The sequence below is a fragment of the Adiantum capillus-veneris genome, chromosome 13 (assembly GCF_014529385.1).
Source record: "Adiantum capillus-veneris isolate H3 chromosome 13, ASM1452938v2, whole genome shotgun sequence".
Lineage (NCBI taxonomy): Eukaryota > Viridiplantae > Streptophyta > Polypodiopsida > Polypodiales > Pteridaceae > Adiantum > Adiantum capillus-veneris.
Window position 1 is genome coordinate 101,113,131 of NC_140943.1, and position 19,515 is coordinate 101,132,645.

General features: G+C 41.4%; 1 protein-coding gene and 1 pseudogene across 1 annotated transcript; both read right to left on the reverse strand.

Moving 5' to 3' along the window:
• Positions 1–12,000: 12,000 nt before the first annotated feature.
• LOC147444530 (uncharacterized) lies at positions 12,001–12,192 on the reverse strand (annotated as a pseudogene).
• Positions 12,193–13,968: 1,776 nt separating this feature from the next.
• LOC147444531 (uncharacterized) lies at positions 13,969–15,404 on the reverse strand. Its single transcript, XM_086527878.1, has one exon. The coding sequence runs from the start codon at positions 14,820–14,822 to the stop codon at positions 14,103–14,105; it is 720 nt and encodes a 239-aa protein (XP_086384004.1). The 5' UTR covers positions 14,823–15,404; the 3' UTR covers positions 13,969–14,102.
• Positions 15,405–19,515: the final 4,111 nt, after the last annotated feature.

Consider the following 19,515-nt stretch of genomic DNA (forward strand, 5'->3'; position numbering starts at 1 on the left):
CTAAATGGACTATTTTCAAATTCAAAATATGAAAATGGCTTTTTTAAAAATCTCAGCATAGGCCCTTTTACCCTCTCTTTTAGGCTTGGTCAAAATTGGCTTAAGCTTTAAGCATTCCCTTACATTGCCAAATAAAGAGGCCCTCATATACCCCATTCACTTCCTACTGCTGTTGTCCATCCTTGAAGTACCCAACCCTTGACACTTTATGGATCAATCTATATAGATCTACCTTTGTACTTAAACACTTGAATGAGACCTCATTCTTATAGCTTTGTACAAAAATAATTCTAAGACTGAGTCTTTTTAATGCTACCCATGGTCACTTGTCTAAAGCCATCTGTCTTTTGAATTTTTATGTTCATTTGTGTATTTATTAAAGTTAAAAAACTATACACATAGATATACATATATACAAATATATGTGCGTGCACACACACACACAAACACATGTGTGTGCGTGTGTGTGTGTTGGAGGAGGGGGGGGATATATATGTGAAGATATACATACATTCATACATACACACACACATGTGTGTGTGTGTGTGTGTGTGTATATATATATATATATATATATATATATATATATATATACGTACATAGATATATATTATTGTGATTTAGGGTTGTACAATAAAGGATGTAAAACTGTATTTCACATAACGAACCATATTTCTCCTTGGCCAAACTGGGTTGAAGATTGTAAGATAGACGTGACAACCAATATGTGCCCACGACTCAAACACAGTCCTATTAACACGTTTGGTAGCACTACCAGGGCATAAAAAGTGTTCTTTCAAGGTTATGTTAATGCAATTTTTATATTTTTTGCAATTTTTGAAGTTTTTTTATTAAAAACGAAAAACAAAAGAAAAACTAAAAAGAAAAAACTTCCTCATGTAGGTTGAGTGTGCAAAAGGAAAGGATGAAAAATTGAGTGTGCAAATGGGTAGGAGTGGGCCCAATCTTGGTCTTAATTTATATATATAGAAAGTAGGGTTCTCCATAGCTTCCTTTCAAGTGAAGGAATAGTGTGTCCCATACTATGTATATAACCCACTTCTCAAGGGCAAAAGGAAACATGTGGAATAAAGGCTCCTCGCTTTTCCCTTCACAAGCTTCCTTTATAATTTTCCCTTTTGCCACATGTCCAAGAAGAAAACGAGTATTTTGGGGATTATGAGGGCTTTAGATAGCTGAATTGTGTGCTATAAAGGATTCCACCTTTCTCTAAACAATACGCTTGTTTTGAGCTATCACATGACCAATTCCACATTACACACCTCAAAAAAGTTAGAAAAATAAGAAAAAAATCATTTTGAAATGACCAAAATAGCTAGCGGTGAGGCCTCTTAGGGTACTCGTCAGCACTTTTAGGGTATGCGCATCACATGTATCTATGCTTTTCTCGTGTCCTAGAGTCTGAAAGACTTGAGATTGCTTCAAATTATGTAAGTACTTGATATCCATCTACATTAGGTATCGGATCTTCGATCGAGACCCAAGGTAGTGCAACCCAAGATCCACATATTGCATCTAGTGACTCTTCCTCAGACTACGATGTCATGGAGGGGTATCCTACACAAAACCCTGAGAGTTTGAGTCAAAACATGCATGCCTTAGGCCCACGGTTTGGGCCAAGCGTGTTTAGCCGCTTAAAAGAGACATTTAGTAGAGCCTCTCGCTTCGAACATGCGGCTAGCAAAGTAAATGAAGGGTATGGGAAAGTAAATTCTCCTTTCATGTCTAATGTAGACCCACAATCCTTGAGAGTGACCATGTGAATATTCCATCCACTGCACTCCATGGCCCTTTAGAGTTATCCCCCTCTAAATTTATACTACATGATGGTAGGAATCTTGTCAAATTGCAAGAGGTTGAGTGTTATATCCTTGTAGCTAGGAAAAAGAAATTGAAAGCTTACACAAGCCAAAACAATGCAGTGACCACAATCGTGCTAGTCAGGCAATCGAGTACTCTTGAATTAGCAACCACTAAGGGTCAGACCAAAGGGAGCCACATTGCATCTATTTCGAAGGACACCCCTAACACCTCAATCCTAGATGTGGCATTTCTAGATGAAAATTGGGAGTATGAACTATATACGGAGACTTTAACCGACATATACATAGGTCACACGTACAACGTGGATTGGTTGGATGTTCTATAATCCACATCAGGTGCTACTAGCATAGAGTAGAAACAACAAAGATTTTATGAAGCCATCATAGGGTTATCGTGTTGGAGAGGTAGAACAAAGAGATTGACATGCCTTTCACAAGTCTCCTGAGATTCTTGGATACGATAAAGGACAAACAAACAACCTTATTATTCACAAATGGAGACTCCCTTAGTGAGTCCGATGGATCCTTCATATGTTGTTTCACTGGGAGTCTCAATATACTATGAGCCCATAAGCGATAGTTTTACCTTTCCAAATTTATGTGATTTTTCTTTCAATAACACTACAGCTACCATGCATACCCAGTGAGAAAAAATACATATTAGACGTTTTAATTACAATAGTAGAATGTTTTATGTCCCAAGGTTGACTAGAGGCTATACCTAGAGGATGTTAAAGTTAAGGTATGATAAAGGAAATCACACATGAAATGATCAATTAAATTGTTCCCTTTTTTGGATCCCCAAAAGTGCTTATGTTATAGACTTTATTACCATGTAGAGCCTTAATTGATATTTTGATCTCTCTTTGTTGTTTTTTCTTTTGTTTTTTAAGTGGATTTTCCTTTCATTGATTTCCAATTGTGTAACTTTGGGCGGTCATTTTGACATTGTTATCCTCCCCAAGCTCATCACAATAGTCAAACTTCCTTTATATAATACTTAAGCTAAAGGTAAAGAGGGATTAAAATACCACTAAAAATCACTAACACCCTACACAAAATACTTCATAATATCGGATTAAGAGCCTAAAGTAACCATTGAGAATCAGGAAGGCATCTCCTATGATTTTAAGAGAAGATCTCTAACAATCTACCTTGCTCAGACTAGCTTAGCTGAAATTCTTGATTAATAAACCTAGACAAGGAATGATGACATAGAATTATATTGAATCTAATGTCTAATACTAAGAAAATGTGTTAAATACTTTGCTACCAATCACAATTAAGACATGCAAACATAGATAATGGACAAGAAACACCTCTATGTGCTGGCCATTTTTCTTGATTCGATGAGTGATCGTGACAAAGATTGCATGATATTTGAAAGCCAAGCTATTGCAATTGTTCTTGTTTACACTAGAAGACAATAGGAAATATCTCTAGGAGGCACATCAATGGGAAGAGGCACCAATCCTTATTGAAGAGAGAAAAAAAAAGAACCCTAACCAATCTATTTACACCACCATATATATAAACTGAATGACAATTTAATGTTTATTGCTCAATAAATTGTTTAATATTGCTTTGAAGATATACATTGTGTAGTTGTTCAATTTTACTCTTAAAGAGTGCAATGGTGGTCTGAACTTTGTGATCAAAATAGTTGAGTGTGCAAGATTATGAAGGAGACAAAGATTGAGCGAATCAAAACCTTGGATGCAAGCATTGCAACCAATGACCCTAAAAAATTTAGCAAGCAATTTGAGCAAAATATTTTCCTTCTTGCAATGTTTAAAGTGAGCTGACAGTATGTTCAATGGAAGTTGTATGCTTTTGAATGTGCATTTCAAACAACTGAAAAGTACCCTTTCAGATGTCGGTCAAAAACTTCCATAGTGAATTAGGTTTTTCATCAAATCAACATCCCAAAAATAATAAGCAAACAAAGAAATGGTAAGAAAGTGGATGATGAATGCATGGGCTCCTACACATTTGGTTGGCACATTGAATGGCATTCTAATGTTTATTGCTCAATAAAGAACCTTAACCAATCTCTTTGCACCACCATATAGGGTCAAGGAATCATGATATTATATAGATTGAATGACATTTCAATGTTTATTGCTCAATAAATTGTCTAATATTTTCTTACCAATCATTCCTTATGTGCATATGAATTTTAATTATCCATGTTTTTATGAGAATGCAGCTACTGTGATATTTTTTGTTGATTTTGTAGCATTCAAGTGAAGATAAAGATTGGACTCTAGCAAAGGACAAGTGCAACCTCTTGTAGTATTAAACTTCTTGATTGAGGGAACGTCCATGGGACACTACTCTCATCAAGATGTTAACGATTACAAGACCCATAGAAGTGGATCCTGAAGATCCTGCTTTTCAAACACACACTCCTAAATTTTGAGGATGGAATTTACATCAAGAAGAGGATCATGTTCACTTTAAGAGGCATTCTTATTTATTTATAATGAGTCATGGGCCGGCGGGCTTGTCAGTTCCACATGTTTATTCATGGGTGATCCCCACTGAAGGTGCACATCAAATTAGTAGAGAGAGAGAGAGAGAGAGAGAGAGAGCACATGTTGGACTCTCGGCCAAGTGTGGGTGCCCATATGTGGATGGGACAACTCAAATAAGTGGTCTGTAACCATAACATTTTTAATTCTCAAATGTATGGTTTTGTTCTTGCTCTCCTCCTCTTATGTGATATCTCTTGCCGTGTGTGTGTGTGTGTGTGTGTGTGTGTGTGTGTGTGTGTGCTCGCGCGTGAGCGAGCACACACACACCACACACACATGCACACACACACACACACACGGTGTGTGTGTGTGTGTGAGCGAGAACAAGCGAGCGGCAATACGACAATCATGAGGCGATTGAACATCGGCGGCAAGCTCCCTCTTTATGGCGGTCTAAGTTTCCTGCATCGATAACTACACAGAGGTGAGCAACACACCTGTATGCATTTGTGATCTTACTTGCACATAGGTTGTGTGTTTGTAGCCTCAGTAGCTCACACACACAATTCACAACAAGGTCGACCTTGCAATATGGCATCTTGATTGGCATGCATGTGCGCGAAACACAAACCGATGAAATTTGTTCGTAGCTCAAACAAATGGAGAGCATGTACACAAATCGTACTTATTGTTTGAAATATTTGAAGCACTTTATGAACGAATGGTGAACACATGTGCACACTACATTTGTTATCAAAACTTATCAACACACACCCACTCACCTCAACCTCAGAGCTCAGTTGTAGGTATTGGTATCCAGCACTGCAACGTACTGTAGTGCCCGTTCCAGCATTTCTCACTCTACCCTCTTCTGTTGTGCTCTTTGCTACCATTAATTGCCTCCTTAATTTTGTCGCCTTCAAATCCATCACCTCAACTACATTTCACAGCTCCATGTTGACTCAACCGCCTTTCACAAGTACCCCTGCTCAGCCATTTTGAATCCTGCTCCATCTGGCTTGTTGGCTACATGATTTGCAACCACTGCTGGATGTACAACCAACTGAATTGTGCCATCTCACTCGCTCAGTAGCACCATTGTACACATGTTTCTCTTTGTTGGGCATCTACCTCGTGCACCATTGGTATATCCCATTCATCCTATTTTAATTTTTTTACCTTTGATGGCATGATTTATGATGGTGTTTTGCAGTCTAAGTTGATGGTGGCACTGGAGGCGCAGAGAGTGTTGATTTCTTAAATCAATCTAAGAGGATATCCTTTTATAAAGAGAGAGGAGTGCAAGATAGAAAGGCAAGGTGAATCTCGGAACTAGGGCTATATGATAAGGATCTCCTCATATCTTGTTAGTGTAAAAGAGTAGAGAGGCTTAGGGTTATATACACAAGGAGTAGGGGATGGGTGAGGATGGGGATAGGCATGGTGAAATATCCATGTAGGTAGTTTCTCTCACTCTCTATCTCACACAAACACACACACATTCTTGTTGAGGCAATATTCCCGTGGGACACTTGGGACATTCAAGATTTCTAACACAGCAGGCATTGTGGGCCATCTCTCTTGCCCATAACACTCTTTGTTGAGTCCTCTGTAATCTAGTGTGCCCCATATTGTGAATGTTATTGTATAATCAGATCTTGGTCTCTCGGTTTGCTCTACCATCTTGTCATAGATCTTATTGATGCACACTCTCTCGCATGCTCTACCAATGGACAATGGTGTGATCCAAGCCATGCACACGTGATGCTATTCTCCAAATAATCTTTCAACAAAAATGTCAAATTTCTCAAAGTATCTCAACCATATTTTTCACTCCCATGCCATGCATGTTGCTATAAATTCCTAGGGATTCCACCATGTAAATATTGCATATATCACGTGCAAACAAGAGGTATTTAAATAATCCCTTAGCTATATATTTTCAATTATTATATGTATCCCCTATGTATGCATTTTTGTAAAAAAACTAGCCCTTATGTATGAAAATTTTCACTTTATTAATTAAAAAACCCTTTAAGTTTGCATGTGCTATCTTACATATTTCCTAGTGGACACCGTGAGAATATATTACAATAGCCCATGGTGTGGACGATATCATGAGCCGTTGTGATTTAATTTGTCCTATGAACCTACCACTCTCGTTTATTATTTCCAAGGCTAAGGTCATCAAGCATGCCATGCCAATTGTGTTCTAGAGTGGTACGCACCAGCGTCCTCAATCATTTTCATGACCACCCTCATGATACACCACACTCACTTGCTGTCGCATCTGCTTATTCATTAAATATCTCCAACAACATTGGCATCCACAACCGTTGTATAGTGCTATTGTAAGCCTCATCAGTGCATTTGGCTACTCTTGTATTAGCATGGATCAACATCCTCTCATGTTTGCCTATTCTACATGTGGTTCATGTCGCACAACCATGCGAAGCACTCTATAGCCAACGATCCCCACCATACTATAGTAGGGCTACAATGTCACTAGCACGGGACAGACAATTAGTTACAATTGGGCTAGTCTCACACTGGACAGACTCTCGCAGATCAGTGACATGTGGCATGAATACGGGTGGTGGTCCAATCCACACCATCGCCGCAAATCACCACCATAGTTTAGAGATATGCTTAGTTGGAGTGGATATTTTGCAGATCCTCATGTTTGTATACATCTGTAGTGGGTTTTTATCATAGGATTATCTCTTTTTTGTATGGTTGGGGGTTCTGGAGTCTAGTATCTTGAGTTCATGCACAACACATCTTCACCATCCCTACATTGTTGAGCCTTGACAACCCCACTGTACCCATGATTTCTGAGCGGAACTGAGTGTGCTGCCATGCTAGTGTTTGTAATGGTTTCTTTGAGTTAGTTAGTGATCATATTGTTCAAGTTTCATTGTTGAGTTTTGTTGTTGTTGCTCTATTACTCATTGTTTTTTGTGTTTACATTTTGTGGAGTGAGATCTCATGCACACTACACTGGGGAGCACCCACTATAGAGAGAACAACACATTATCTATGCTCTACAGGTGCTCTCATTTTTGGGACACCCGGTGGGACCTCATCTTAAGTCACACTCCATGAAAGATCATGTTGAGAAGCTATCGGGTTTAAACTCTTGATATTGGTCTGTTGGTTTCGACTCGATTGGGCTGCTTCAGCTTAGTCCAGTCTAGTTTCATCTTGACCTTAGTTCTAGACCTGCTGGTCTAGTCTCTCATCCTGGTCTAGTACTCTCTTGACGTGGTCTAGTCCTCTCTTGTCTAGGTCTAGCTAAGTGGTCTAGTCAGTAGCATTGGTCCAGTGGCCTATGGACCAATAGTCTCTTTGCCTAGGTTAATCCTCTCTCATTCAAGTCTAGCTAAGTGGTCCAATCACTCACATTGGTCTAGTGGAATCTGGCCCAGTGTTCAAAGGTTATAGGTCTTTGTGCCCCAAGATTGGGTGGGATTTTGGTTATTGTATGACATATACAAGGTAGTCAAAAGACACACAAATCCCAATCAGTAAGTCCTTTGAAGTACTACCACAGGAAACATCAACCCTTTGTACCGAGCAAAAACCCACCAGCCCCATTACCCCTACCAGTCCTCGTAGCTACCTCCATTTCCTCAACCAGTTCTTCACCTCCCAAGTCAACTTCCTCTGTAAAGTTCTTGCCCATGGTGTTATAGCAAACTCTCGAGAAACAGCTACCTATGCAAACAGTCATGGAGGAGCTCACTAGTGTTCTGGCTAAGGTGATTATCAATTTTTTGACTTTCAAGGGTGTCTCCACCGAGGATGCTGATGACCATGCCAGCAGATTTGTTTCCCTATGTAGGGGTCGTGGCCTCAACCAAGAAGACGCCTACTTAGTAGTTTTCCCAGCCACCTTGGATGGCTTAATAGATAAATGGCACTATAAGTTTGCAAGAAACCACTTTACTACTTGGGCCACATTTAGACAACAATTTTGTAAAGCTTTCAGAGCAGGGACTTCCAAGAGAAGGTTTTGGATGAGTTGGCTAACCTGGTTCTCGAGCCCAAAGAGACTTTTGCAGATCTCATGACCAAAACAAAATCTCTAGCTGCCAAGCTTTCTCAACAACCAGGTAAATTCATGGTTAAGAAGTGGGTAGAGAAATCTCTTTCCAAAACATCCCAACAAAAACTCCGAGAGAGCCTGTGACCTGACTCCACTATGGTGGAGCTTGTCGAGGTTGCTACTCAAATAGAAGGAGCTAGGAAGCTGCTCACCGACTCTCCTTAGGTAGAGACCACCTCAATGTTTTAGAAAGTTTCTTTGATCCTTTAAATTATTTACATAGAGAACTAGAAGCCTTAAAGTTACAACGACCTCTTCAAGAGGAGAAATCTTTCTCTCTTTTGCACGAGAAGCTTCCACATCAAGAAGCTTTGGATAATATGAAGCGTGAGCTTGAGGAGCTCAAAGCTCATCAGGATACTAAACCTATGGTTTGGTGTTCCTCTTGTAACTCTTTCAGGAATCCTCCTCAGGAATTCCTGCTCCAAACTTACAGTCACTTCTCTAAGAGATCCGGCCATGACAACAAGGAGTGCTACTATCTGAAGGGACTGCGACACCTATAACAGAGCCTCTCCCTGACGCTTCAGCAAATTTTGGCTCCTGCATCCCAAATGGTTTCTCATTATGGTCAACCACAACATATTCCACCCTTATTGAAAACCCTTCCTATGCAAGTGATGCAAGATATACAAAGCACCTTTCCATATCAAGGTTTTTATCATGCTAGTGCCCCATCAGGTCCTTAGAGCTTCTACACCTCAATTGCCAACCCTATGCAGCAACATCAAAGACCACCTCGTCCCCTACCTTGCCCATCTAATTTCTCCATTCTATGCTACATATTGTGTGGGGAGTATGGACATTACCAATCCCCTCCCTGAAGGATCTCTGCCTTGCCGCCATTGTCCCTAGGTGAAAGATCATTACATCAAAGATTGTCCAAAGCAAAGAGCATCCATGTCTTTGAGCCCGAGTCTAAACCAGTAAGAGTTCACATTTCCAAATATATTGCGGTAAGCACCATTTCTCAACCATCACGTCTGTTACACACATGGTTACCCCTAAGAATAAGGCACAACAATTGGAGGAGCCCATTGGTGTGCTCACTAGGGCACAACGAGCAGCACTAGGAATCAGTGTTCTTGAAGGTCCAACTCTTTGAGCTCCTCCTCAAAAATCTTGTCCATCTGCAACATCTAACAATCAATACTCTAGTGCCAGTTGACCAACCTTTATGCTATCTGAGATTGATGGGGTCTTCTAGGAAGCAATAGCTGATTTGCATTAGCTCAAAGTCCCACAACAAGTCTTGCCCAAAAGTTAGAAGCATACAACAGAAACACTAAAGAACACCTTTCAACGAGTTTCCCTATATGATATGATTGGGGGTTTCCAATCAACAAGGAAAGAAAACCGAGCAAAGCTAATTTCCGAGAAAACATGAGAAATACCCTTGACAAATTGATGCAAGCACAATCTATATTGAAGAAAATAATCATGGCTTGTTGAATTCCACCACCCAACACCTCAACGCAAAAGGAAATTACCCAACACCTATTAAAGCGTACCACACCTTTAAATAAGTCACTACTCCAAGTCACATATTTTGTCCAAGAGTTTCCATCAAATTGTTGTTCCTTACCATACATGCTTGATTGGTCACATTGTGGTGGCATCTCAAAAGAAATATATCCATCATATTGTAATGGAAGCTCACGAACATGCTTTATTTCTTGAGCTTGACTAAGTGAAGTGGTAATGTTGGTATGCAAGTTAGGCATCAAATGATATCAACTAGACTTATCCAGTGATGGATGTCGTCTTGGAGATCCTCTTTGATAAATATTGGTGACATCTTGGAACAAACATTGCTCTATATTGGAGAAGTAGATAGAACAAACTTGTAGAACTAAGAAACCTCATGATAAATAGCATAGACATGTTCTCCCATATTATTTTCTCTGTGCCAAAGCTTTACATGATCTCATGACAAAGTGAGAGGACCTCGCATATTTAGGTGTGTCCAAAAATGTGTCTCTAGTCTTTGGCCCAATGGAATAATGCTACCATAGAAAGCTAAGGTCTCTTGCCCTCTCATTTGAAATTCCTTTCCTCATCAACCAAAGCTTGGCTACTCTTGAAATTCTTTCCTTGCATTAAGTGGGAAAAAAACGTGCATACCGGCCAACAAAAAGCATTACATGTTAGAACCTTATAGAAGTGCAAAGTCTTTAGGGGTTGCTATGAAGGACCTTCTTATGATGAGGCTAATAGGCATGTTCTTTTTTGCTGCGACATGTAGACTTGTATGAGCTCTCATACTTTCTTGTTTGATTTTTCTATGATGGCATAGATACATCATCCTAAAAATCCTATTACCTTTCTACTAACAAGCAGCTACCAAAGAAAGGAGACTCTGAAGCCCAACTAATTGCATGATTTACTCTAGTATCCAATCTTCCACATCCTTTTCAATATTTTGACTAGCCTGAACCACTACTTTTTGTTGGGTCAAAATTGTCAATATGAACCGGTGCACCTTCGGATGGATGGCCGAGGCCGCTCTGAGGGAGATTGGTATTCCTACAACGGGATTCAAGACAAATAGGTTTTTCTCGAATTTCATAGATTTTCTTATGGAGTTGAGCCAACATAGCGATAAAGATGAGCACAATGATAGACATCATTCATTACCCAATGAAAGCTTTACTTGATAGCTATGTGTCCCCAGTAGAAAACCGTTGCTCATGCAATTGATCATTGAGCAAAGAAGACAATGCTAGTGATGAGGGTGGAAGCAGAATGCATTAAGTAGCTGGAGATGGAGAGATGGAACTCAAGATTGAGCTATGTATGACATGGATGATGCATTGTGAAGGAGAGCCGCTTCCAAAGAGCCAGGGGGACCAATGTCATCATCACACCAAATCCAAAATTTTGGACACAAAAGGAGCATATACCACATGCCTTTTGGTCAAAGAGAGTGCACAGTTAGATGCAACTAAAATGGAGTAACAATATTAGTGATCAATACTTGAATGGGGAGTAATGAGACATCACATGCTACTTGACTACAGAGTAATGAGAGACGCCATATTACTGCTTCCAAGTTATCCTCTACTGTGTAGCATGGGATGTGGCCACCCTATGTCCCATGTCTCCACCATTGTGAAACATGCCAAAACCCGTCTGTGCTGGGCACGGATCACTGGTTGCAGCATGCATCCTCCCATCCTGATTGTGGGTTACGCCCTCTAAGTAAAAGGCTAATGGCATATCGTGAGTATAGGCTTTCTCTCTCTCTCTCTCTCTCTCTCTCTCTCTCTCTCTCTCTCTCTCTCTCTCTCTCTCTCTCTCTGTGTGTGTGTGTGTGTGTGTGTGTGTGTGTGTGTGGAGATAATGACTGAATCATCATAAACATTCATTTGCCATAAAAGATGACCACTTATTCACAAGCATTGGCACGATTACATCCAAGGTCAATAGACATCCACTTCATCCTAGTACCTTGGCCTCTAATAAGAGAGGGCTAATGATAAACTGGCTAATTAAAACTTTATACGCTTCATCCCTGTGTCTGTGTGCATAATACATGCCACAAAAAAAGGAGTGCTTTCACAAGTGCCTGTTAGTAATACCATTTCTTTCCGCCACAGCCACTTTTCTTCAAGCCTAACCCGGCAAAGGTGCCCTTGCCAGCTGCTTTGGCCTTCAAATCTTTCACAGCCTTCAGAAACACCTTCTCGTTCTCATCATACTCTTTTTTATTTGCCTATGGAGCCTTCAAGGGTTTAGCTTTACCACCTTGCTTTGACGACATCATGGCCTACCAATCGCTCGTTCCCTCTCTCTCTCTCTCTCATGACCTCATGCCTGGCGCCAACATGTGTAGGCCACCGCTTACCATTGTATGACACAATGTGGCTCCATCTGGCTCGCTTTCTCAATAGTCTCTACCCTTCAGAACCAGTCTGCGCCGGCACGGACTGGTTCCAACATGCATTCTCTTGATCATGGGCTACGCCTGGTCAGTACGTAAGCGGCTAACGACTTATCATGTATAGGCTCTCTCTCTCTCTCTCTCTCTCTCTCTCTCTCTCTCTCTCATGACCTTGTGCCTGCCACCGACATCTGTAGGCCACCACTTACCATTGTATGACATGTTGTATGGCTTGCACTCTCAATATCATCAAGAGGATGCATGCTGGAACCAATCTGCTGCGCCGGCGCGGACTGGTTCTGGCATGTTTTGCAAGGGTGATGATGGGCACATAGGGTTGTTGCTCTTCTGAAGCCTGGTGAGGGGGATCCCCTCCCTCTTGCTATTGTACGCGCTGGAGAGCTGCCTTCGATCGAGAGAGGCAGTGCGAGCGAAGGCTAAAAGAGGCAGCCTCCAGAATACCATCTACGACTGGCTGCCATGCATCATATTTCAAGATGTCTGTCGCCTCCGGCTTTCAACTTGCAGACACGGGTAGCTACTTTGCACGGCTCACTGTCGATTGTGCCTAGTCAGTACGTAAATAGCTAACGACATATCATGTAAAGGTTCTCTCTCTCTCTCTCTCTCTCTCTCTCTCACTCTCTCATGACCCGGTGATCCTTACAGGGGGCCGTAGCGCTTGGCACCAACAGCATTCTATGATGTTATAAAGGAGAGCTGCTTCCATGTAGCTAGGGTGACCTCCAGCGTCATTTTGTCGAAGGTGTACAGCCAAAATCCTTGAATTCCCACAACTGGCAGATAAAATTAGTTCGGTTGCCAAAATTGGGGCATTACAAGCTGCACTTCATCCATTTCACTCTCTACCTGGCTTTTGAGAGCCCAAGCCTACACGCGAGAGAGAGAGAGAGAGAGAGAGAGAGAGAGAGAGAGATGACCTATTTATGCATGCGTTGACTCCATAGAGATCATCCTCATGTGTGTCTGTATGTGTACACACAAGCGCGCACGGGTATAGGCTTGAGGCTTCATGTAGTGCACGTCGATGCATATTGATGAGATCCTAGAAATTTTGAAAAAACCTTCAAATTATAGTCACTTTAACATAGAATCTATGGTCGACGCACGGCAAGAAAAATATGATATTATAAAGTGCATGGGAGGACGGAACCAAACTGAGTCTGCCTCTTTGATGAGAGTGCACCTCCTTATATTATGCTAGAGAGTTGGTTACAACCATAACGTGTCCGATCACACTAGGTGGCCGGACTCTACCTGCACGACCACACATCACACCTCCCCCCTTAGGGAGAAAAAAGATGGACATCTTTTTTACAATCTGGGTTGAGAATGGACTCGACAGGAAGGGATCAACTCCAACGCCTCATCCGGGGGGGAGTGATCATACAACGGCTTAAGGGCTAGGGACTGAACTTTGGGACTAGACTCATCATCATGCCGACATCGTCAAGGCATGGAACGCATACATCTGGCTTGTGCAAACATTAGGTCTCTATCCCACTGAAATGGACAAGACGAGGAAGGACTGAGGCGTGGGGGCGGTATTTTTGCGACATACATCCATCTCTATAAGGGGTTTGGTGGGCTTGACTTGATGCTTAATTGAATGGGAAAAAAAAACCTCGCCAGAAAGAGTGCGAAATTGAAGAAGAAAACTAGAACTTTGCAATAAAAACCAATTAACTGAAAGTGTGAAGGGAGAAAAATTGTTGTGAGCGTGCATCTCTTGACTTCTCTCGTCGACAAGAAGCACCTCTATAGTGATGCTACAGCAACTCAATTTGCCAACCAGAAATATTCCACCCATAGAATACTGGAATGAGGACATTTTGTGGTTTCCATTGGACTGGTCTCGACACCTTGAACTGCGACATTCTTGTCTTATAACTTGCCTTGTGAAGAGCCCTGATTGCCACTGAAGAGCCATCTCTTAACACCCTTTTATACACGACAGAGTGCCCTGCTCTTTTGCCTAGTAAGTTCTTGGCCGAGAAGAAATTGGTGGCCACTTCAAGCTCCTCCAAATCATACTGGAAACTCTGGTGAGAACCATTGAAGAAGACCACTCTGCTGAAAGAGCCAAACGAGCGTGACCCATGATGGCTAGCATTTGCAGCTCCTAAGGAAGATGGAAGGTGGGTCTCCAAGTGAGGCTTGTGGACCTTGTAAGTAGAGTTCAAGACACCTGCTCTGGAAGGCTTCAACGTCTTTGATGAGAAAGCCCCGCCCAGTTTTGAGTGGTCACTCACTTGGAAGGCATTGCTGATTGGTTGTCCATGACGAGGGGAGCTTAGAGGCAGGAGAGGACAGATGGATACACAGTGAACTGCAACCGATTTGCAAACGTAAAAGGATACGTGTAAAAGGACTTGATGAATAAGCTGATCCCGTGCGGCTAATAGCTTCGCAAATGACGTGGGTCTACTGCCTGACCGAATAGGGCTCCGCCTGTTGTGGACAATAGATATGAGAGGGTTCGTGCACATCTACTTACAGCCAAGAACTTGCTGGCTTGGCTTCGGCTCAGAGAAGAACACCAGCTTTGGCAACGGGCTTGCCTACTTCTGCTGGAACACACGTACGTCGAGTAGCCAAAGCCTGCAGTCAGATGATGAGCGACAGCATGGGAGAAAGCTAGGGTTAGGTGCACGCGATGGCTTTTGCTCTCTATCCAGTGTCAAGCACGTTGTCTTGAGCTCCACCTAGAGCTTGCTATGGAAGATGAGAGCTTTCAGTGACGAAGCTGACTGACCGAGGAGTTGTGTCCGCCTGGCGCACTGGTTACAGAGGGAGCGTGCATCAAGTTGTTAAATGCAGCAGCAACACTTGTGTTTAGAGGCTGCCAACGAGTAGAGCAAGAAGCGGGGGGGTGATGCAGAAGAAACGATAAGCAGCACCTAGAAAGTATGGCTTGATAGTGTTTACATGATTACAAAGGAAAGGCTAAGCTAGTTAGGCTAGTCCGGCTCTAAGGTGAACGCCATCGCTCGTGCAGTGTGCAGCAAGAAGTGAAAGAAATAGAAATCAAGAAATGTTGCCCGTCTCCTCCACCAATGTAAAGTGCACGGGAGGACGGAACCAAACTGAGTCTGCCTCTTTGATGAGAGTGCACCTCCTTATATTATGCTAGAGTGTTGGTTACAACCATAACGTGTCCGACCACACTAGGTGGCTGAACTCTACCTGCACGACCACACACCACAATATCCCTAGCCCTTGAAAATAAGGTCAAACTTGAATTCTCGCGATCTTTAGATCAAAATTTAAAGCTTTTCTCGGTAATTACATTAAAACTTGTGCAATTTTCCCTGCTTGGTTAAGATACACTATACCACGCTTATTTTCTAACACTGGGTCAAGAAACTTGAGAGAGACAAAGAGGGAGAAGAAGTGAATTTTAATGTTGTATAGAAATTTTTAAGAGACGTTAAAGATATTATATAAGAGAGACGTTAAAGATATTATATAAGAGAGACAAACAGAGAGATGACGTTCTAATGCAGACGTTGAGTACTTAATTAGCTCGTCAATACCCTATAAAAAGCAGTTTTTTTGTTTTCTTTTTATAAAATCGGCTCCAATAGGCTATATGAAGCTAGACACATATGGCCTTGGTGAAACTAGTCCCAACAAATCCTTACCGCCATAGATCGTTTCTAAAACAAGGCGGCGCCGCAACCGGAGATGGTGGATCCTAGTGGTGTTATGATGGGATCGAGCACTATTGTGGGAGGTTTTTGTTTTTTTTTTTAATAAAATCGTCTTCTTGGTTAAACTAAATCACATTTGCATGCAAAAAAAATCTCGGAGCATGTTGGAGAAGTTAGAAAACAATCGAAACAAGTCCGCAATGCCACGTAAAAGTTAAATACTGAAACAAAGAGGGCATTTAATGATGTTGTCCAACAACTAGTTGTAATTCCCAAAGACAAGGACCTCCGGCTTCCTTGACTCATGATCCTCTTACTCACAATTTTCAAAAATCATTTTATTGAGGGACTCGCTTATTTTTTTTGTCACTCGAAAAAACTCGCTCACCAGTTTGTAAGACTCGATACGATCAAGCAGGATGCAACTCTTCGAAGTGACACTCTCACAATCATTCAATATTTGTACCCCTGTGCAGGATACATACCAGTGAAACCTTCTAAATCTTATATGATTTCATACCCCTCTACCCCTCTCACTAATTACAAGAGTCCCCATCTAACTGTGTTTATTCGGGGAAAAACATTATCAGGTGTTATAGTTGATGGGGGATCTGATATCAATCTTATGCCTAATTTCACTATGATGGTTTTGGGTCTGTAACCGACCCATTAAACTCCCTTCACAGTTATAGAGGCCGACCATAGGACAATCTACCCAGTGAGCATAGTGGAGAAGATGCCTCTGCAGGTACAAGACTTCACCTTTGACTTGGTCTTTGTTGTGGTTCTTCTTCCCTAGATTGAGGGTGGGTTTCCTTTGCTCATCAATAGACCATGGCTGCACCACACTGAAGCACTTCATGACTGGGGGAATGACCACACAAATACACTGTGCAATGTCTATTTTGAAGATTTACCCTTCGAGGAGCTTCCACCTGGATGGTTGCAAGAAGAGTATGTCGATTTCCACATCGACCAGACACCCACCCATGATGTCTTGGTGCTCCAAGAGGTGGCTCAATCTTCATCTTCTGATGCACCTTCACCAGCTACACCTCGTAATCCCGTCAAAGAAGTCAACCTGGGTGGCCTTGAAGACCCTCATGACATCCTGTTAGTCTATTGGTTATGGGATCATCCAATGCAACTCGATCAGGTAGTCTCATTTATGCACTCCTTTATAGATGTTTTTGCATGGTCTTACAAGGATTTGGAAGAAATCCCACGAGAATTGGATGTCCATACTATCCCTCTAGTTGAAGGGGCTGAGCTAGTCAGAGGTCGAGCTTACAAACTCAACTCGAAGTATGCAGAAGCTCTTAAGTCAGAGCTAGAAAAAATGTAAGAAGCAAGGATCATTGTACCTGTGGAGTACTTTGAGTGGCTATCACCCATGGTTATAGTGCCTAAGAATCAATCCAATGGAATGCGCGTGTGCATCGACTAAAGTGCTTTAAACTAGGTAAATATCCTAGATGGTTTCCCACACCATTCACTGAGCGTGTGCTTGAAGATGTGGCAGGGCACGTAGTGTACAATTTCATGGATGGCTTCAGTAGGGGTTTATAATTAGGTAGGAATCCATCGTTTGTGACTCCGTCTGGTATTTGCATTTACACTAGGATGTCGTTTGGGCTAAAAAATGCTCCACCTTCTTTCAATCGCATAGTATATCTCATCTTTTGTCCATTGCTAATGAATCATCTTCGCATATTCATGGACAATTTTTCAACCTTCTCAGGTGATCAATGTTCGACACCAGTGGAGAATTTAGAGGAACACCTCATGTAGCTCTCTGTAGTCTTCCTCAGATGCAGGGAGGCATGTTTGAACCTCATTCCAAACAAATGTCATTTTTTGGTCACTAAAGGTACACTATTGGGCCATGTAGTGTTTGCTAAAGGTTTTGCATCGAACCCAGATAAGATAGCGGCCATCTTGAGATTAACTCCTCTTATCAATCCTAAAGGTCTTCAAAGCTTTGTTGGCCATATAAGTTATCATTGCCTAGGATGTATGCCAATGTTTCCCAGCCCTTGACCCACTTGACTAGCGCTGCTGTACCATTGTCCACAACTCAAGCCCAAGCCTTTTCTTACCTGGAAAAACGCCTGACTGAAGCCACTAATTTGGTAGCCCTAGATTGGTCTCTAACTTTCCATGTACATAATGATGATAGCCAGACAATTGTGGGTGATTTCCTCACTCAACCTCTATCTACAAAGAGAGAAGAGATCCTAAACACTTTTTAGCAGGACCTCCTTCCTCCGATGGTCAACTCGGCGACATAGAGAAAACTAGTATGCCTTGATTGATTCTCTATGAAAATGGTGTGAATTAGACAAAAAGAGAAGTGTTGTACCTTTCACCTCATATCATCTCTTATTTAGAAGGCCTTGTAGCATCTTCCTTTGAAGCTTTTGCCAAAAACTCTATGGCCTTGTATCACAAATGAGATTTTTCATTAAAAGATGTATGGAGGTGAAAATATACACATTATAATAAAGATGGAGAGAGATGCATTTCGTGCATTTGTGATGATTGTGCTCGTAAAAAGAGAAAAAGGAAAAACAATGCATATGTATGGTGTGGAGTTGGCACCATTCTCTGCATTTATGATAATACTGTAAAGAACATGCCCTTCCCCCGCTACTTTTATCCCCTCTACTGTTGAAGAGAGGACTTATGCTTCTCCTCCAATGTTGAGGGGACTTTCTTATTGTAAAAATACTACAACTGTATAAGAGAGAACTCATTACTGATGCTTTATGAAGACACGTATCATTCCACATTGCGTTTTCATGGTGTACTATTTGCGTCCCTTTGTTGGGCATCACAAAAATTCTTCAACCCTTGTCACCTTCATCTACAATCTTTAGAATGGAGACGATGTGAATTAATTTCTTTAATGTGTACATGATGTACTCTAGTACTTTTGAGATCACATAGTGTAAATCAAAGTCAAAATATAAGTGAACCTTTGGTATTAGTCGTGTGGATTGATGCACAATATTGGATGGATTGGCTCCTAGATCTTCCTTACATTGTTCCGCCACCTTGCTACCAGTATAAGTTTTGCCATCGTCACCCAATCTATGACTTTGGAAGCATGTCGGCTGCTGCATTCACTTTTGCTATCATGCCTACCATTACCTGCACTACTTCTGATGTTCTTGGTTTCAGGGTGTGTTGAATCTACCTTAATTTTTGTTCATAGGCTCACACACACACACATACACAAAGCTGCTATCTTTGGGGCACCCCATCTAACATAGATATCGATCCAACTATTTTCCCTAGTGTCATAGACACACAAATACTCAACTGTATATGAATCTCTAGATGAGGAAGACAAATACTTGTAAGAGAATCCTAACAACAACAACATTGTCTCCATTTGTAATTGTTTTTCATGAGGCTAGATTCCTCTATAAATGCAATATAAATATGTTCTTTTGTTAAATGGGGTCGCATTGAGTGAGAGTATTCAATTTAGATTACTTGAGTTTCATACAGATTTGAGAAATAT

Coding starts and splice junctions, on each gene's coding strand:
- LOC147444531 (XM_086527878.1), bottom strand. CDS start 14,822: ATGTGCACGAACCCTCTCATATCTATTGTCCACAACAGGCGGAGCCCT.